At 38.7% G+C, this 16659-nt stretch overlaps 2 protein-coding genes across 3 annotated transcripts in view; one reads left to right on the forward strand and one right to left on the reverse strand.

Annotated features, from left to right (window-relative positions):
• The first annotated feature begins 1064 nt into the window (after positions 1–1064).
• MYNN (myoneurin) lies at positions 1065–14428 on the forward strand. Of its 2 annotated transcripts, XM_012470963.3 has the most exons (8): positions 1065–1158; positions 1980–2276; positions 6746–7539; positions 8259–8418; positions 10044–10222; positions 11040–11123; positions 12192–12278; positions 13954–14428. In XM_012470963.3, exons 2-8 carry the CDS (start codon positions 2011–2013, stop codon positions 14214–14216), a joined length of 1833 nt encoding a protein of 610 aa, XP_012326386.1. In that variant the 5' UTR covers positions 1065–1158; positions 1980–2010; the 3' UTR covers positions 14217–14428. The 2 variants fall into 2 exon arrangements, with proteins under 2 accessions (XP_012326386.1, XP_012326387.1); XM_012470964.2 differs by lacking the exon at positions 11040–11123.
• LRRC34 (leucine rich repeat containing 34) overlaps positions 2274–16659 on the reverse strand; it is a 38002-nt gene continuing 23616 nt past the window's right edge. Inside the window, exon 12 of the mRNA XM_064378900.1 lies at positions 2274–8115. The gene's annotated coding sequence lies outside the window, so the exon portion shown is untranslated. The remainder of the gene's footprint in view (positions 8116–16659) is intronic.

The following is a 16659-nucleotide window of genomic DNA, read 5'->3' on the forward strand; positions in this document are numbered from 1 at the left end:
TAAGGAAAGTGTGACGACCGTAATATACGCCGGTCTTTAAAAAGACATGCTCTTGACAGCAATTTGGGAATTTGAACTGTACATATTTATGTTACTTTATTCGTTCACGTTTTTATGGAAGGCTGGCTACGTGGAAGGCGTGCCATTGATAGCAATTTGAGAGTTTCAACTGTACATTTTTATGTTACTTTATTCGTTCACCAAATGTTTTCATGGAAGACTTGCCACGTGGAAGACGTGCCCTGGGTTTTGAAAAATGAATTCGACTCACCAGCTAATACTGAAAAAATAATGTACAGCCTAGAAGGAGAGACTAACGTGTAAAAGTGGTTAGTCCTGTCGCCTCCGGAGCACTTTTGTATTGTCACTTGGTTTTTCATCTTAAGTCGATGTAAATAATCGAATTAAAAATCTTCTAGTCCAGACGCAGGAAAACCTTTTCCGGTATAAAGCCCACCTTCCTCTAATGTTGCGCATGCCCACTGTGCCCAGCTGCTCCGCTTTCGAGCATCCTAGACTTCTGTCACCAGGTAAGGACATCCTAGAAGCTGAGCTACAGTTGGCTGGGGCGCACAAAAACCTGGAGGTGCCAAGAGTTTCCAGGTACGTAAGCGGGAAAGGGGTGCCGAGTCTCAGCTAAAAAATCCTCCATGGCAGAGATCCGAGTACACATGCAGCAGTTTCCACCGATGGGGCCCCGAGGAAGGGGAGGATGATGGGAGAAGACGAGCGACTACAGGCCCCCGCGCGCAGTGCGCAGCTGGCTTCTGGAAAGAGGCCCGCGATGCAGTGCTGCCCGGCCTCGGCGCAGAGCCCCGGCGGAGCGCCAGACGCTGACTGCCCGCACCGGAATGCTCGCGATGAGAAGACAGGCGGAGTGCCGCGAGCGAGCCAGCCTTCAGCTCCGTATCCATGACGCCTGCTGCTTCGGGGGACCCCTGGCCGGCTGGGGAGCGGGTCTCTGTGGGCCATCCTGTCCCGCCCTGGCCGGCGCCGGACCCCCACGGCCCGGGAGCCTCCCGCGCTGCCACGGGATGACAGAGCCGGACGTGACGCGACCGTGGAAGGAAGGGAGGGGCGGAGCGTGGCGCAGTGACGTCCTCCCAAGATGGCGGAGAGAGAGTGAAGAAACTGTGTTCCCCCCTTGGGTGGCTGTCGGTGAGTTCCTACTTCGGCCCCAGCCCCCCAGCCCCGCTCTCTCCAGAACACTGGCCATTGGAGGGCAGGCTCCTTGGAGTTCCGGCATGGGTCGGGGCGAAAGTGGAAGGCTTGGGCGAGGCGGCCCCGGCGGTGGCCTGGGCCACAACCTCTGCCGTGGGGATTCGCGGGAGTGGGAGCTGGGCAGAGGGCAGGGCGGCAGAAGCCTAGGAGGGACTGACTTTGGTTGTCACTCTCGGAAGCCGCCTCGCGTGGAGAGAGAGAGCGGGGAGGAGGTGTGGCCTCCTCGGCGCGAGTGGTAGAACCTTTGACAGCAAGCCGTGGCCGGGTGCATTCCCCGCTCCCTGGGCGGCAGCCTCGCGTTTTGGAGAAAGCGCACTGGGGAAGCTACAGGTTTCGACGATTTGAGAGCAATTTTTTAAAAACTCGAACTGTTCTCCCCCATCAGCCGCAAGAGATCATGTCTTAGTGGTTTTAAAAAAATTTTGTTACATAAGTATGTCTACTGAGCTTGAAAATCTGAGGGTTCAACTGATGTAAAAGGGTCAGGTTTTGCGGTGCTTTTTTCAGGTGATTGATAGAAGTGTTTCCGTTCACCGTCATTTATTGATATGTCTAAACGATTGTGTTAGTTGGTCAAGGTAAATAAAGATAGAAAGGCACTCATCCCTTCATTCTTAACCATATATGTTTGATAACAGTTTTCAAGGGGGGCTAGAATTGTTAAAGTTACGTCTTCTGTCCCTTCCCTCGCCAATTGCTTGGGTGAACGTTGACGAAAACTTACGGTTACTGATTTACTATTTCTTTCTGTCTTTTAGATCAAGGGTAAAATTCCATTCTGATATCAAAATGCAGTATTCTCACCACTGTGAGCACCTTTTAGAGAGACTGAACAAACAGCGGGAAGCCGGTTTTCTTTGTGACTGCACCATAGTGATTGGAGAATTCCAGTTTAAAGCTCATAGAAATGTGCTGGCCTCCTTTAGTGAGTATTTTGGTGCAATCTACAGAAGCACTTCTGAGAACAATGTCTTTCTTGATCAGAGTCAGGTGAAGGCTGATGGATTTCAGAAACTGTTGGAGTTTATATACACAGGAACTTTAAATCTTGACAGGTAAAGTACACATTTTATTTTCAGTTATAAAAGCTAGTCAGTACTCTTCAGAGCTGAAGTAGATTTGTATTTTTTCTATCCATTCTCTGAACTCAAATTCTTCAACTATTTATGCACACAATGTTTGTTTTTATAAAGAAATCAGTGTCACTGATTTGGGATAAGCAAGCAATATTTCATAAGCACAAAACGCACAGATATTAAACAGTAAGATTTCTACTGAAACAAAGCCTGTGATTTCACTTATGTAAACTTGAACATCAAACACAATGAATTTTTTTTTCTTTTTTCCTTTGATACGTGCTCACTGTCACCCAGGCTGGAGTGCAGTGGTGTTATCTCGGCTTGCAGCAATCTCCTCCTCCCAGATTCAAGCGATTCTCCCACCTTAGCCTCCTGAGTAGCTGGGACTACAGGTGTGGGCCACTGCACCTGCAAATTTTTTTATTTTTGGTAGAGACAGGGTTTCACCATGTTGGCCAGGCTGCAAACACAGTAAACTCTAAGTGACTTCCAGTTTCCCATTGCTTTTTGGTCCTTAAATTCCTCTGGTCTTCTCTCTCTCTTGTTCTCCATCCCTTACATCTTAAGGTACTTGAGGGGATTGTAGATGGGGAAGGAAGAACCTCTGTGCTCATATAACAGTGCTGCCATTACCCACCATAAATAGTGTGCAGAACCTCTTCCTGATCTTGATTCTGGAAAATAACTTATTTGGAAAATGAATGGCAGTGACTCCTGTTATCTCTACTAACCTACCTACCAGTACTAATACTGAAGTAAGGTTAGAGATGCCAGAATGCTTCTCTAAGATGCTTACAGCTGTCACTGTATTAACAAGAAGTGGGTTTTGTGGACTCGATAATGCAGGCACTGTGTCTCCCCTGTATAATGAGCCATGTAATTAGATTAATACCAATACATTTACTGATTGTAGGGGAAGAGGTGGAGGAGATAAAAGCAGAGAAACTGATTACATTACCCCTGTCTTATTTCTGCCTCTCATGAAAGTGTGAACATGAGTAGACTGTTCATAATCTTCTGCCACAGGAAGATTATAGGCTTTGGAATTAGTTCTTGCCTGTCAGTCACTGTGTCTCCTTGAGCATGATGCAGTCTCTCTGGGCTCCAGTTTCTCTATCTGTAAAACTGAGATGGTAATAACTACTTCGAGGCTAAACAAGCTTTTACTTGATCCTTATTCACTTCCTGGTGAACATTAATTTCTTTCTTTTTCTCTTCTTTACCTTCCCCTCCCCCTTTAATTCCACATTTCTCAGAGAAAAATTAGAAAAATAAATAAAAAACAAAATAAGAGACACCTAAAGTCTGCTACCCACTGATAACCCGTTAACCTTTTGATATATATTAATTCATTCTTTTCCAGATCTCCGTAGAGATGTGCATATATGCATTAAGCAAAATTCCTCCCTCCCTTTTATATTGCAACTTGTCGTGGAAATATACTTATTTAAAGATCTAGAATCAGGGTGCTCATTAATCCTTTTGACAAGGAAACATTCTTGTGTAAGAAGTATCCAGTATGGGGAGGGGAGAGAGAGAAAAGTAAACTTTCGTGCTATTTTGGAATTATTTTTAAATTTTGGTGTAATGAAATCTTCAAGTGAGTTCTGTATAAGTTGATTAAAGGAAAAGAATAGTGTGAATTTTGGCTGGTCTTCAATTTAGTGGCTTCCCTTTCTCAATTATGCCAAAAAAAAAGTCTTAAATTGATTTGAATACATGGTAGAGCACTTTTCTTTGAGACTTCATGGAAAGAACCAATGTGAAGAATAGCCAGGTGTTTTGTTCAGTCTCTTTTGGACCGTATCTTTCCTGGGGAGCTGGGGAGCTAATTCTTTGAGTTCAGCTAGAAATGTAAGAGAGGATTTATACCAAAATAGAAAGGCTTATAACTTACTGATTAAGAAAACAGGTAGAATAATAGAATTAAGTTGTCTTGGGGGCCAGATTACCTAGGTCAAATCTTGGTTCTAATTTTCTGTGCTCTTGGACAAGTTAATTTATTTCTTTGGACCTCTGGTTTTTCATTTGTATGTAAAATGAGGATTTATAATAGATTTCATAGGCATGTTCTGAAGATTAAATGAATTAATCTTATAAAGCATTTAGGCATATACCTGGCCATATGTAATTAAATGACCTTCAATGACTCTTCACAAGATGAAAGCAAGTTCAGAAGCACTGTTATCTATAACACTTGTAAATGAAAACAAATCTGTTATTGAAGTAAACAAGTGTTGATCGGTGCTCTTAACTGTGACTTAGATTGTAGCCATCTATGAAATAGTTTGTATGAATTACTATTTCAGTATTGAACAGTTTTTTTTTAAATAGCGCCTTGCTATAATTTTTTTTTTTTTTTTTTGAGACTGAGTCTCCAGCTGTCGCCCAGGCTAGAATGCAATAGCATCTTGGCTTACTGCAACCTCCACCTCCCCGGTTTAAGCATTTCTCTCACCTCAGCCTCCTGAGTAGCTGGGATTACAGGCACCTGCCATTATGCCTGGCTAATTTTTGATAAGAGACGGATGGGATTTCACCATGTTGGCCACGCTGGTCTTGAACTCCTGACCTCAGGTGATCCTCCAGCCTCAACCTCCCAAGTGCTGGATTGCAGGCATGAGCCACCACACCTGGCCTTGAACAATTAATGTATGACTTCCTGCTGTCTTATGTGGTTTTAAAGGCTACCTGACCTTGTTATCTGTTTGGTGGTTCATTTTATGAACCACCAAACACAACTAGAGACCAAAAGATCTTTTTTAGTGGCCCAGCCCGAGACAATTTTTAAAAAGCCATTGTGATGCTAAATTAAATAAGGTGAAACATACATGTGGCACTTGAGGCAAAGCAAGTTTAATTAGAAGATGATGAGAACATAGGTAGAGATTTGTACATACTGTAGGATACTTTTGGAGATCTTAGAGGTTCATGACACTAGTTATTCTTAATTTTATTTCAAATGTTAGTCCTTTTTTAAAAAAATAGTATCAACAGCACTATATTTATATTGTTAGCTATGATTAAAACCCTTTTCTGGCTTATACTTAAAGAGGTAAAGAGATCATCTTCCTAAAGAAACCATGTTTAGGGAAAAAATCAAGTAGGAAGATTATTTGAGGGTAAGGGCTGGGGGGGTGTGTGTGTGTGTGTGTGTGTTTATGTTTGTGTGTTTCCATCTAACAAACATAGTCATATTTTTAGTGTTAATACCAACTCAGCTCTAATTTTACAGCTAAGAAAGTTGAACCCCCCCGAGATGCTGACCACCTTAATTAAGTCAGCTAGTAATGCCAGAGCCAGTGCTAGATTAATCAAACAACCTTTTACCACATGGTGAACTTCTGAAGGGCAGAGACTGTTTATTTCTTAATATCTTGTTACCATACATGGTAAATGCTGAGTAAACATTTGACTAGAATATTGAACAAGGTGACTTAAGTCTTTGTCTGCAACTCTCCTATCACAAACACTCCAGCTAATTTGGGTTGAGTATCACCAAAAATGTGGGAGGGTTGCGAGGGAGAGTTAAACCTTCTAAAACCTTTTTCCTCTTAGTGGCTTCCTCTGGGCAACGCTGGCATCACCAGGGAGTGTGTTAAGAAATGCAGACTGGTCTGGTGGCTCACACTTCTAATCCTAGCACTTTGGTAGCCTGAGGTGGGAGGATCACTGGAGGCCAGGAATTCGAGACCAGCCTGGGCAGCATAGTGAAACCTTGCCTCTACAAAATAATTTAAATAGCTGGGCTTGGTGGTACATGCCTACAGTCCTACCTACTTGGGAAGCTGAAGCAGGACAATCACTTGAGCCCAGGAGTTGAAGGCTGCAGTGAGCTGTCATTATGCCAGTGTACTCCCACTTGGGCAACAGAGGATTACCCCATCTCAAAACAAAAAAAAAGAATTGCAGAATCTCAGGCCCCATCACAGACCTGCAGAATTTGAATCTACATTTAACAAGATTCCTGGGTGATTCACATACACAATGAAGTTTGGGAAACATAATTAAAGCCCCTCCCAGGGGAGCAGGAGAAGATAGTAGGAAACAACTGTCATTAGACTTTTCCTCTTGCCAATCCAGAAAAGTTGGTTGCTATCTGAAGAGGCCTCCGGATGAACGGGAGGAGGTAGTGAGGTGCCAACAGCTATTTTTGTGTTCTAGGTTTTTTAAAAGCCAGAAAATTTAACATTTAATTTTTCTGCGGTAGTTCATTGACAGCTGTGAATAGCCATTATCCATCTCTTGAAGTTCTGTAAAATTGGAGATTTTTACCTAAACATTATTCTGAATGAATTTAAAAATGTATTTTTCTCTTAGTTATATGCCGTTTTCAGCATTCTACTTCATTAGGTCTTTAAAATACATTGAAGTATATATGCAGCTCTGTTTCACAAAGTTTTTCTTTGATCAGAATATTGTCATGTAGCCTTGTTTCCTTACAGTTGGAATGTTAAAGAAATTCATCAGGCTGCTGACTATCTCAAAGTGGAAGAGGTGGTCACTAAATGCAAAATAAAGATGGAAGATTTTGCTTTTATTGCTAATCCTTCTTCTACAGAGATATCTAGTATTACTGGAAACATTGAATTGAATCAACAGACTTGTCTTCTTACTCTGCGAGATTATAATAATCGAGAGAAATCAGAAGCATCTACAGATTTGGTTCAGGCAAATCCTAAACAAGGGGCATTAGCAAAGAAGTCATCTCAAACAAAAAAGAAGAAGAAGCCTTTCAACCCCCCGAAAACAGGGCAGAATAAAACAGTGCAATATCCCAGTGATATTTTAGAGAATGCATCTGTTGAATTATTCCTAGATGCAAATAAACTGTCCACACCTGTAGGAGAACAAGTTGCACAAATAAATGATAATTCAGAACTCGAGTTGACATCAGTTGTGGAAAATACTTTTCCAGCACAAGATATTGTGCAAACTGTTACAGTGAAACGGAAACGTGGAAAATCACAGCCGAACTGTGCTCTGAAAGAACACTCTATGTCTAATATAGCCAGTGTCAGGAGTCCTTATGAGGTGGAGAACTCCGGGGAAGAGCTGGATCAGAGGTATTCCAAGGCCAAGCCAATGTGTAACACATGTGGGAAAGTGTTTTCAGAAGCCAGCAGCTTGAGAAGGCACATGAGAATACATAAAGGAGTCAAACCTTATGTTTGCCACTTATGTGGAAAGGCATTTACCCAGTGTAACCAGCTGAAAACCCATGTAAGAACTCATACAGGTGAGATGGGTGTGTGGGAGATATAACTACCTTTATACTGTGACTAAAATAGTATATTTTTATAGTGAGTACTTAGCACACACTACTTGTGACCAAAATTTGGTATATTTTTCTATTCATCCAAGTATTTAACAGTGTTAAACTATTGGAAATTTATTTGTAATTGTAACCACGTGTTTAATGGCTGTTTAAGCCCTAATGCGTCAACTGTTCATACCATTTTCCCTCAAAATAAGCGTGTTCATTCTAGCTTACCAGATATTTAACAGAGACAAAGACATTAAAACTGGTAAAGAGAAAATGTAATTACAAATCAGGCCAATTTTCGGATATTGCCAACACTTCTCATTACACACTTCTTAGACTTTGTTGACCTTTGAACGTGTTCATTAGAATTACACATACGGTGTTTCCTCAGCATCCACAGGTTCCTTTATTCTGCATGTCCTCTGGTGGCCAAGTATGAGCACACATTGGTACTTTTAGATTCGTACTTTTAAAAATGCTGTATGTACTTCTCTCATTGTGAATTCAGAAACACTAATTTCTTCTAATTCTACTGGTGTTTTCAATGGTCTAGAAAGAGATTTTATTTGTTTTCAGTTCTAGCAGTAACATTTTCTGAATACCAAAGCTAGTATTGTTGAAATTTTGTATGTCTTATGAAACTAAAACACTGTTTTCTTCTAAATATAAATTTTATGTACTTATTCCTTTAGGTGAGAAGCCATACAAATGTGAGTTGTGTGATAAAGGATTTGCTCAGAAATGTCAGTTAGTCTTCCATAGTCGCATGCATCATGGTGAAGAAAAGCCCTATAAATGTGATGTATGCAACTTACAGTTTGCAACTTCTAGCAATCTCAAGATTCATGCAAGGTAAAAAACCAGATGAGTTGTTTAATCTTTTAGTCTTTTAATCACCATAGGCTTATGAATAGACTATTATACTAGAATTCAGGACAGTAGAATTCTAATTGTGGTTCCACCAAACAGTGTTAACACATTCAAGGAATCACAGGGAAGCCATGGTCACTGATAGGAAATAAGCAGGCTGGGGGGAAGCTGATAGGAAGTAAGGTCAGTCTGGTCCAGAATGCAATTTAAGAGGATCATTCAGGCTGCTCTAGGATTATAAGAGTGGAATCGGGGTAAACAGGAATCTATAGATAAAACTCAAGCAAGGGTGTTGGTAGTTCAGACTAGGGTGGTAGCAGTGAAGGAAATAAGTAGTAATAGATTCTGGATATATTTTAAAGTTTGAAATGACAGAATTTGCAGACAGATTGTATATGAGGTCTGAAAGAGAGTCAAAGATTATTCTGGCAACCCCTATAAAGATGGAGTTGCCATTAACTGAGATGGAGAAGGTTTGTGGGTAGAACAGCTTAAGTGGAAGTGCAGGAATTTAGGAGTACAGTTCTGAGCATGTTAAATTTGAGGTGACTTATACTTCTGAATAGAGATTACCATAGCTAATTGGTTATCTAAGTCTGCAGTTCAGGGGACTGGTTTGAGCTGAAGATACCAGCATCAGCATATGACAGTATTTAAAGCTATAATCCTGGATAAGGTCACTAAGAGAGTGATGTGGACAGAAGAAATCAGAAGATGGTCCTGAGGCACTCACATTTTACGGGTTCTGGGAGATGGTGTGAGAACCAGCAGAGGTAACTAGGAAGGAGCGGCCAGTAGAGGAGGAAAAGCATGAAAGTGGGCTGCCCTGGAATCCAGGTGAAGGAAGTTATTCCAGATGGGAGTGATCAAATGATGAATTGTAAAATTCTGTGATAGGAAGATGAAGACTGAAAATTGATGTGGGTTTAGCGAAGTGGGAAGTCAGCTGTGCTCTTAACAAAAGCATCATTAGTAGAGGCTAGTAGAGAAGAAATGGTAGTAGAATACTTGGAGTCTCAAGGTTTTGGTAAAGGGGAGCAGAGAATGAAGGAGCAAGTGAGGTCAAAGGTCTTTGTTTTTATTAATATGGGAGACATCAGTATATTTGTATACCATAATCCAGTGGAGTGAGAAACATGGATGATATAGGATTGGAGAAATTGCAGAAGTGATAGGTTCTCAGGTATACAAATTGGAATTGATGGATTCAGATGAACTGTCATCCTCATGTTATATGAATTTTTCTCAGTGAAAGCAGGGATGTCAGCTGAGAGTGACAATGGGCAAAGAGAGGCTGATGATTTGAGGAGAGTTTTGATGAGTCAAAGAGTGACTAGACTCATGAAAATAATTGCCTGCAGTATTAGGATCCCACTGACAACCTTATAAAAGATCATGGAAAAACTTTTTGAACTGATCTCAAAACTATTGTTTTGATAGAAGCTAAAATATTTGTTTTCGGCATTGTTTACACTGAAATAACTACTGATTTTAAATACATAGTCTTGGCTTGTTAAGATGACATGAAATAAAATGTGTAAAAAATCTTGCTATATAGATTGACCTCCAAATTGTTTTACTTAAACATTATATTTATTTACTAATAGGAAGCATAGTGGAGAGAAGCCATATGTCTGTGATAGGTGTGGACAGAGATTTGCCCAAGCCAGCACACTGACCTATCATGTCCGTAGGCATACTGGAGAAAAGCCTTACGTGTGTGATACCTGTGGGAAGGCATTTGCTGTCTCTAGTTCTCTTATCACTCATTCTCGGAAACATACAGGTAAGTTTGACAGGGAGAGACTACTTAAAATAAAGTTACAAATAAAAGAATTTGGGCCTTTACCAAAAGTAGATTGGAAACTTTATAGTTAGATATCTCTCTATACTTCTGTAAGCTATGTTTATGATTTTCACATATCTGTTAAACATCAAAGCTGACTTATTTTCTAGAGTAATGCAAGGTGGGTGAAATAAATTATGTAACTTACACATTAAAATCAGTGAGATAATTTTGATAATACATAAACTTGCAATGAGATGCATTTTGTGAGTTTAAAAAATCTTTTCAGCTTCCTAAAGGGTCATCTCCTATAGTTAGGGTTGGGGAGTGGGTTTGGGTTGAACATGGATTTTGTTTAACTTCTGAAGACCTTTCCTACACAGATATTCTGAGATTTGCAAATTAAATAATTCAGACGCAAAATAGCAGTTTGGAAGCAAACTGTGTTTTTAGGGGACATTTTTTAAAAGACTTCCCTACTTGCTTTTATTCTCCTTTATTAATATAGTAGATAGCAAGAATAGAAATGTGGGTTTATGAATTTACATGTTCTTAATCATAAAAATCAAAGTCCTTGCCCAAATCATCTCTACTAGAAGGGACATTTGCAGGAGTAAAGTTTTAATATATGAAAACTTACAAACAGTATAAAATAATTACTAGTATTCATTTACTTGGATCACTGAAAATACCTCTAAAGTATAATATAGAGAGGTTTTAAGTCATATTTCAGAAAAGCTTACTTTAGGTTATTTGTAATTGATAAATATTATATTGGTTTAGTACACCACTTCGCTATCTTTTATTTTCCGTCTAGGTGAAAAACCATACATATGTGGTATTTGTGGGAAAAGTTTTATTTCCTCAGGAGAGCTCAACAAACACTTTCGATCCCATACAGGTCTGTGTTTAGGGAGAATGTATTACTTTTTGTTCTCTCTTAATTTCTTTTTATGTAAATCTTGATTTTTAAGCCATTATGGACTATATGGTATCTAGTCATACTATACCTATAGCAATATTTTATATTTGCATCTGTATAAATATCAACTTATTTGCTTATCTTTTTTTTTTAGTTGTTTGGAGTATGAATTAAATTTGTTAAAGAATTGTGTTGATTTTCCAAGAAATATGCCAGATAATCAATAGTTTTTAAATGATTTGGATTAAATTGCACAGATATACCAAGAAATGAAAAGGAATAGGTAATACCAATATAACATCAGATTTTCTTATTAAACAGTGTTTAGTATGCAAGTTTTAGGAACAAATTTTAATTTTGACATGTTTATTGTAAAAATAGTTTGTAAATTGCATGCAGAAAATATTGAATGTAAAAAATTTTAAAACAAAGGAAAATGCCACTTTGAAAGAGTACTGTTCTGACATTTTCTTTTTAAAAATTCCTCCTCATAATTCCTGCCTAGAATAGTATGGGTACTTAATTGAGATTTAGTAAGTTTTTGGTGACTTTATATTCTCATGCGCTTTAGTTTACACCATGAAGAACTGAACAGTTCTTATTTCCAAAGAGGTATAATATTGTAGCATGTTGTCAGTACGTTTAAGTATTTTCTAATTCGTTAGGTACCTGAGAGCAGAAACAATGATTATTACACATACTTTCCCACAGCTATATCTCTTAGCCAGTGTCTGGCATATAATTGACACTCACTAAATATTTCATGGAAGTGCAAAACTAGGTTTTTGTTTATTTGTTTTAGTTTGCAAGTAAATTTCTTTTCATGAAAATGTTCCCTTTTCCTGAGGTACAGATGTTTTGTATAAAAGAGTGACTAGGTTGTGTAGAATCTTTTGTTTCACTATATTATAACCAGGTGATTGATAATTTGAAACCAAATTTAAACACTATAATAATTTTTGCCTTGTGTTCATAAACATTGATATTTTTGTCTTAGCTAGCAGCTTTTAAAATATTGAAGTTTAAACTTTTTCATTTGTTTTTCAGGAGAAAGACCATTTATCTGTGAATTATGTGGAAATTCTTACACTGATATTAAAAATTTAAAGAAGCACAAAACAAAAGTCCATTCTGGTAAATGCCTCTGTGTGTGTGTGTTTTAATATAATTTGGTGCTCATATTGGTGCTGTTCCTTAAAATGCTGAGATGAGATGTACATTTAAGCAGTTTAAATCAGATGTCTGTTTTGAAAAGTAGACATCTACATAGGAGGAAAGTAGCTTTTTTGCAGAAACATTCAACTGTGGATTTCTTTTCATATGGAGCCTCTTATTAAAAAAATACTTGAAACATTTCCTCCTTTTAAAACCTGACTTAATAACAGTCCGAAGCATGAAGAAACATATAAGTAAGCTATATGTCACTGTTCCTCATGCTGGAGTCTGGATAACTCAGGGTTTACTATGGTTATTATGGACAAAAACGGGTGTTATCAACACTAATCCAGAAATGTTTAAGAGGAAATAGGGAAACAGGTAGCCCTACATTGTTATAATATATCAAAATGGAAAGCCAGACCCCAAGGTTTGAGTCTGTTGGTTAAAATGAATCCTTGAAAAAGTTTCCCTGTGCTTACCATTTTATTCTGTCATTGTTAGAAATGACACTGGGTCCCTCTGGTGTGTAAAGATGATAGTAAGTCTCTTAAAATAAATGTAAACATCATAACTATTAAGTTAGAAACATCTGAAAACTGTAGTAAGTCATTAATTTAAGCACTTGTTAAATTTCTATGAAGTGTACATAACTGTTTAGGGAATATGAAGTTGAACAAGGCACAGTTCTGGTACTCAAAGAGCTCACAACCTGGAGTTTGAGACCAGAAACCTCAATACATAGTTACAAGGGAACATGTAGGACATAATCAACACTAAAGTACTAAAGAAGATACTAAGTTTTTCTGAGGTAAGTACTAGAAAAAGCTCAATTTTAGGGAACTTGAAGGTTGGAGAAGAGTTCAAAGATGGAGATGGGAAGAGAGAATTCATTCCAAGCAGAGAACGTCGTAAAGAGTCAGTGGGACAAGAGGAAACCTTGGCTAGTTGAAATGAAGATTAGCTTGGGAAGAATACAGATCATTACAGTTTTGTCTACCTAACAAGGACAGTGAAACTGAAATCATGTTGATACTTCAGAGTAACAGGAGCATGTTAAAGCCATTTGAAAATTTGAAGGCAAAAGTACATCTTTCATCAATGTGCTAATTGCTCCCTTGAGTAGAGCAGAATTTCTCACCTGAAAATATATGAAAGTACCAGACATATTCTGAACTCGCAGAATATTATAAACTACTCATTAAAAGCATTCAGTGAACAAATAGAGTATTTCTTACCACTATTCAGTACTTTGAGGGAGTTAAAGAGTATAACTTGACATTTACTCTCAAAGAATTTCCAGTCTAGTTGAGGATTCAAGGTATACCTGAGTAGAATGGCAATAAGAGATAGATGCCACAAGGCAGCATGTGAAAATTGACAACTGTGTGGTAAATAGATAAAACAGCTCACCCTGTTTCATTCTTAATCAAGTCCATTTTTTTTTTAATGGAGTTGGTGCTTGAACTTAACCTTGAGGCCCAGATTGAAATTACATAGATAATGAGGAGGGCATATCTACAAAAAAGAAACTGCTTGAGTAAACTTGGAGGTTGGAATGTAATTTCTAGGAATGGTAAGTACATTAGTCTACCTCGGGGGTTTAGTTTTGTTTTTGAAGATAATGTAAATTTTTTTCTCCCTTCCATTACAGGTGCAGATAAAACTCTAGACTCCAGTGTAGAGGATCATACTTTGAGTGAACAAGATTCCATACAAAAGAGTCCTTTATCAGAAACTATGGATGTGAAACCTTCTGACATGACTTTACCATTAGCTCTTCCACTTGGGACTGAGGACCATCACATGCTTCTGCCTGTCACAGATACTCAGTCTCCTACATCAGATACATTGTTGAGGTCAACTGTGAATGGATATTCAGAACCACAGTTGATTTTTTTACAACAATTATACTGAATGTGAGGAATATGGAATTGCTAAGATGTCATTGATAGCAAACATCTCTGGTAAGGTGCATAGATTCATATTAAATTCCCGTTCACTTGAGTTGTGAGCATTATTTTGCATTTACTGAAGTAAGAGCACCTGATGCTGCATCACAACTGCAGTGTTTGTTTTTATCTTTGGCTTTTATGTCTATACACACAGCTTTTTTTTTTTTTTTTTTTTTTTTTTTTTTTTTTTTTTTTTTTTTGAGACGGAGTTTCGCTCTTGTTACCCAGGCTGGAGCGCAATGGCGTGATCTCGGCTCACCGCAACCTCCACCTCCTGGGTTCAGGCAATTCTCCTGCCTCAGCCTCCTGAGTAGCTGGGATTACAGGCACGCGCCACCGTGCCCAGCTAATTTTTTGTATTAGTAGAGACGGGGTTTCACCATGTTGACCAGGATGGTCTCGATCTCTTGACCTCGTGATCCACCCGCCTCGGCCTCCCAAAGTGCTGGGATTACAGGCTTGAGCCACCGCGCCCGGCCCTTTTTTTTTTTTTTTGAGACGGAGTTTCGCTCTTGTTGCCCAGGCTGGAGTGCAATGGCGCGATCTCGGCTCACCGCAACCTCCGCCTCCTGGGTTCAGGCAATTTTCCTGCCTCAGCCTCCTGAGTAGCTGGAATTACAGGCACGCGCCACCATGCCCAGCTAATTTTTTGTATTTTTAGTAGAGACGGGGTTTCACCATGTTGACCGGGATGGTCTCGATCTCTTGTCCTCGTGATCCACCCGCCTCGGCTTCCCAAAGTGCTGGGATTACAGGCGTGAGCCACCGCGCCCGGCCTACACACAGCTTTTTAAGAAATGAGTTACGTTGCACTATTTTGGGTGGATGAGTTTTATTTTCTTTTAAAGCTGCCTTAATTCCATTTTTATTTTGCATTTTAGAATCGCCCTTTATTTACTACATCAGCCAGTTAATGTGGTTCAGTTTTGACTTGTGGGATTTAAAAATTTTACTGCCCTCAGAATTTAAGCAAAATCCATGATAGTATCAGCCCAAGAGTGTGTTGTTACTTGTAAGCCCCACAGAACAATACATAAACTATGGATAAAAAATAAAATTTCATATTTCTGCTCTTGAAAATTTAGTTACTGAGTAAGAATTGTGCTATTTCTCTATTAATATATTCTGTTAGAGATAACTTTTCTAATGAAACAAAAACATGTTTCTCAAAATCTAGAAAACTTCATATAAATTTTTGTTCATTTAGGACTCAGTATTCTGGAGAAAACCAATGGTCAGTACTTTTGGTTTGAGTTATTTAAGATTATACTTTCAAAATGAACTTTAAATAGATAATTGGTGTTTTTATCTCAGCAAAGATGGTTTCAAAATTTGATTCAGTTTGTTTTATTCAGTTTCTAGAATATTGGAGATCAAAATATACTGAGTTTTGAAATATTTTGGCAAGCCTCTCTTATGCCTGTTAGGCACTTTTTAAAAGAAATACTAAATTCCAAAAAGAATTTTCTAGATATAAACTTAATGCATATTAGAAATCACTTGACTTCTAAATTTGGTACATTTTATTGGGTAAAGAGTTAAGAAATTAACTTCAGTTATAAGTAAACATTTTGAGTTAGCAGAAAGCCAGCTTATTAAATATTTTATATTCGAGTTTTCTGTAAGTTTTGGGTTTGTTAATTTTATAAATAAAACCACAACTTTTGGTGGTAGTTGTAGTTTCACAATGGTCCATTTCCTTCAAAATGAATATAAAAAATTCCTTATTGTCCCGATATTTGCACCACTCGTCCCTATACCACTTTTCTCACATATTAATTTATTTCATTGCCTGATCTTTGGATATGAAATTAGCAGTTCCACAAAGTCAGTTTTTATAGTCCTGATCAAATACTATGGTGACATTCTTCCTTTTTCTTTTTTTTTTTTTCCCCATAAGGCTGTTTCTCTGTGTGAGATGACATCATTTCTTATTTCTGCCATGGTGTGGCTTATTTGTTTTCTGCTTTTAAACCACACCTGTAGTACAGTTAGTATGTTTTTTATTGGTATTGATTTCTCTAATTCATTAATTTTCCTTATTTGGGACCCAAGTCATAGGAACCAATTAGAGGACATAATAAAAGCACTTAATGCTTGTAGTCTGTTGCGATCTTCACTATTTCAGAGCACACACAGTATTTTCTTTCTTTTTTTTTTTTTTGAGATGGAGTCTTGCTCTGTCGCCAGGCTGGAGTGCAGTGGCGCAATCTCAGCTCACTGCAACCTCCGCCTCCTGGGTTCAAGCAATTCTCCTGCCTCAGCCTCCTGAGTAGCTGGGATTACAGGCACACACCACCACATCCAGCTAATTTTCGTATTTTTAGTAGAGACGGGGTTTCACCATGTTGGCCAGGATGGTCTCTACCTCCTGACCTCGTGAGCCACCTGCCTCGGCCTCCCAA

This window comes from Aotus nancymaae, unplaced genomic scaffold, assembly GCF_030222135.1.
Source record: "Aotus nancymaae isolate 86718 unplaced genomic scaffold, 86718_ANA_hifiasm-v0.15.2.pri h1tg000019l, whole genome shotgun sequence".
NCBI lineage: Eukaryota > Metazoa > Chordata > Mammalia > Primates > Aotidae > Aotus > Aotus nancymaae.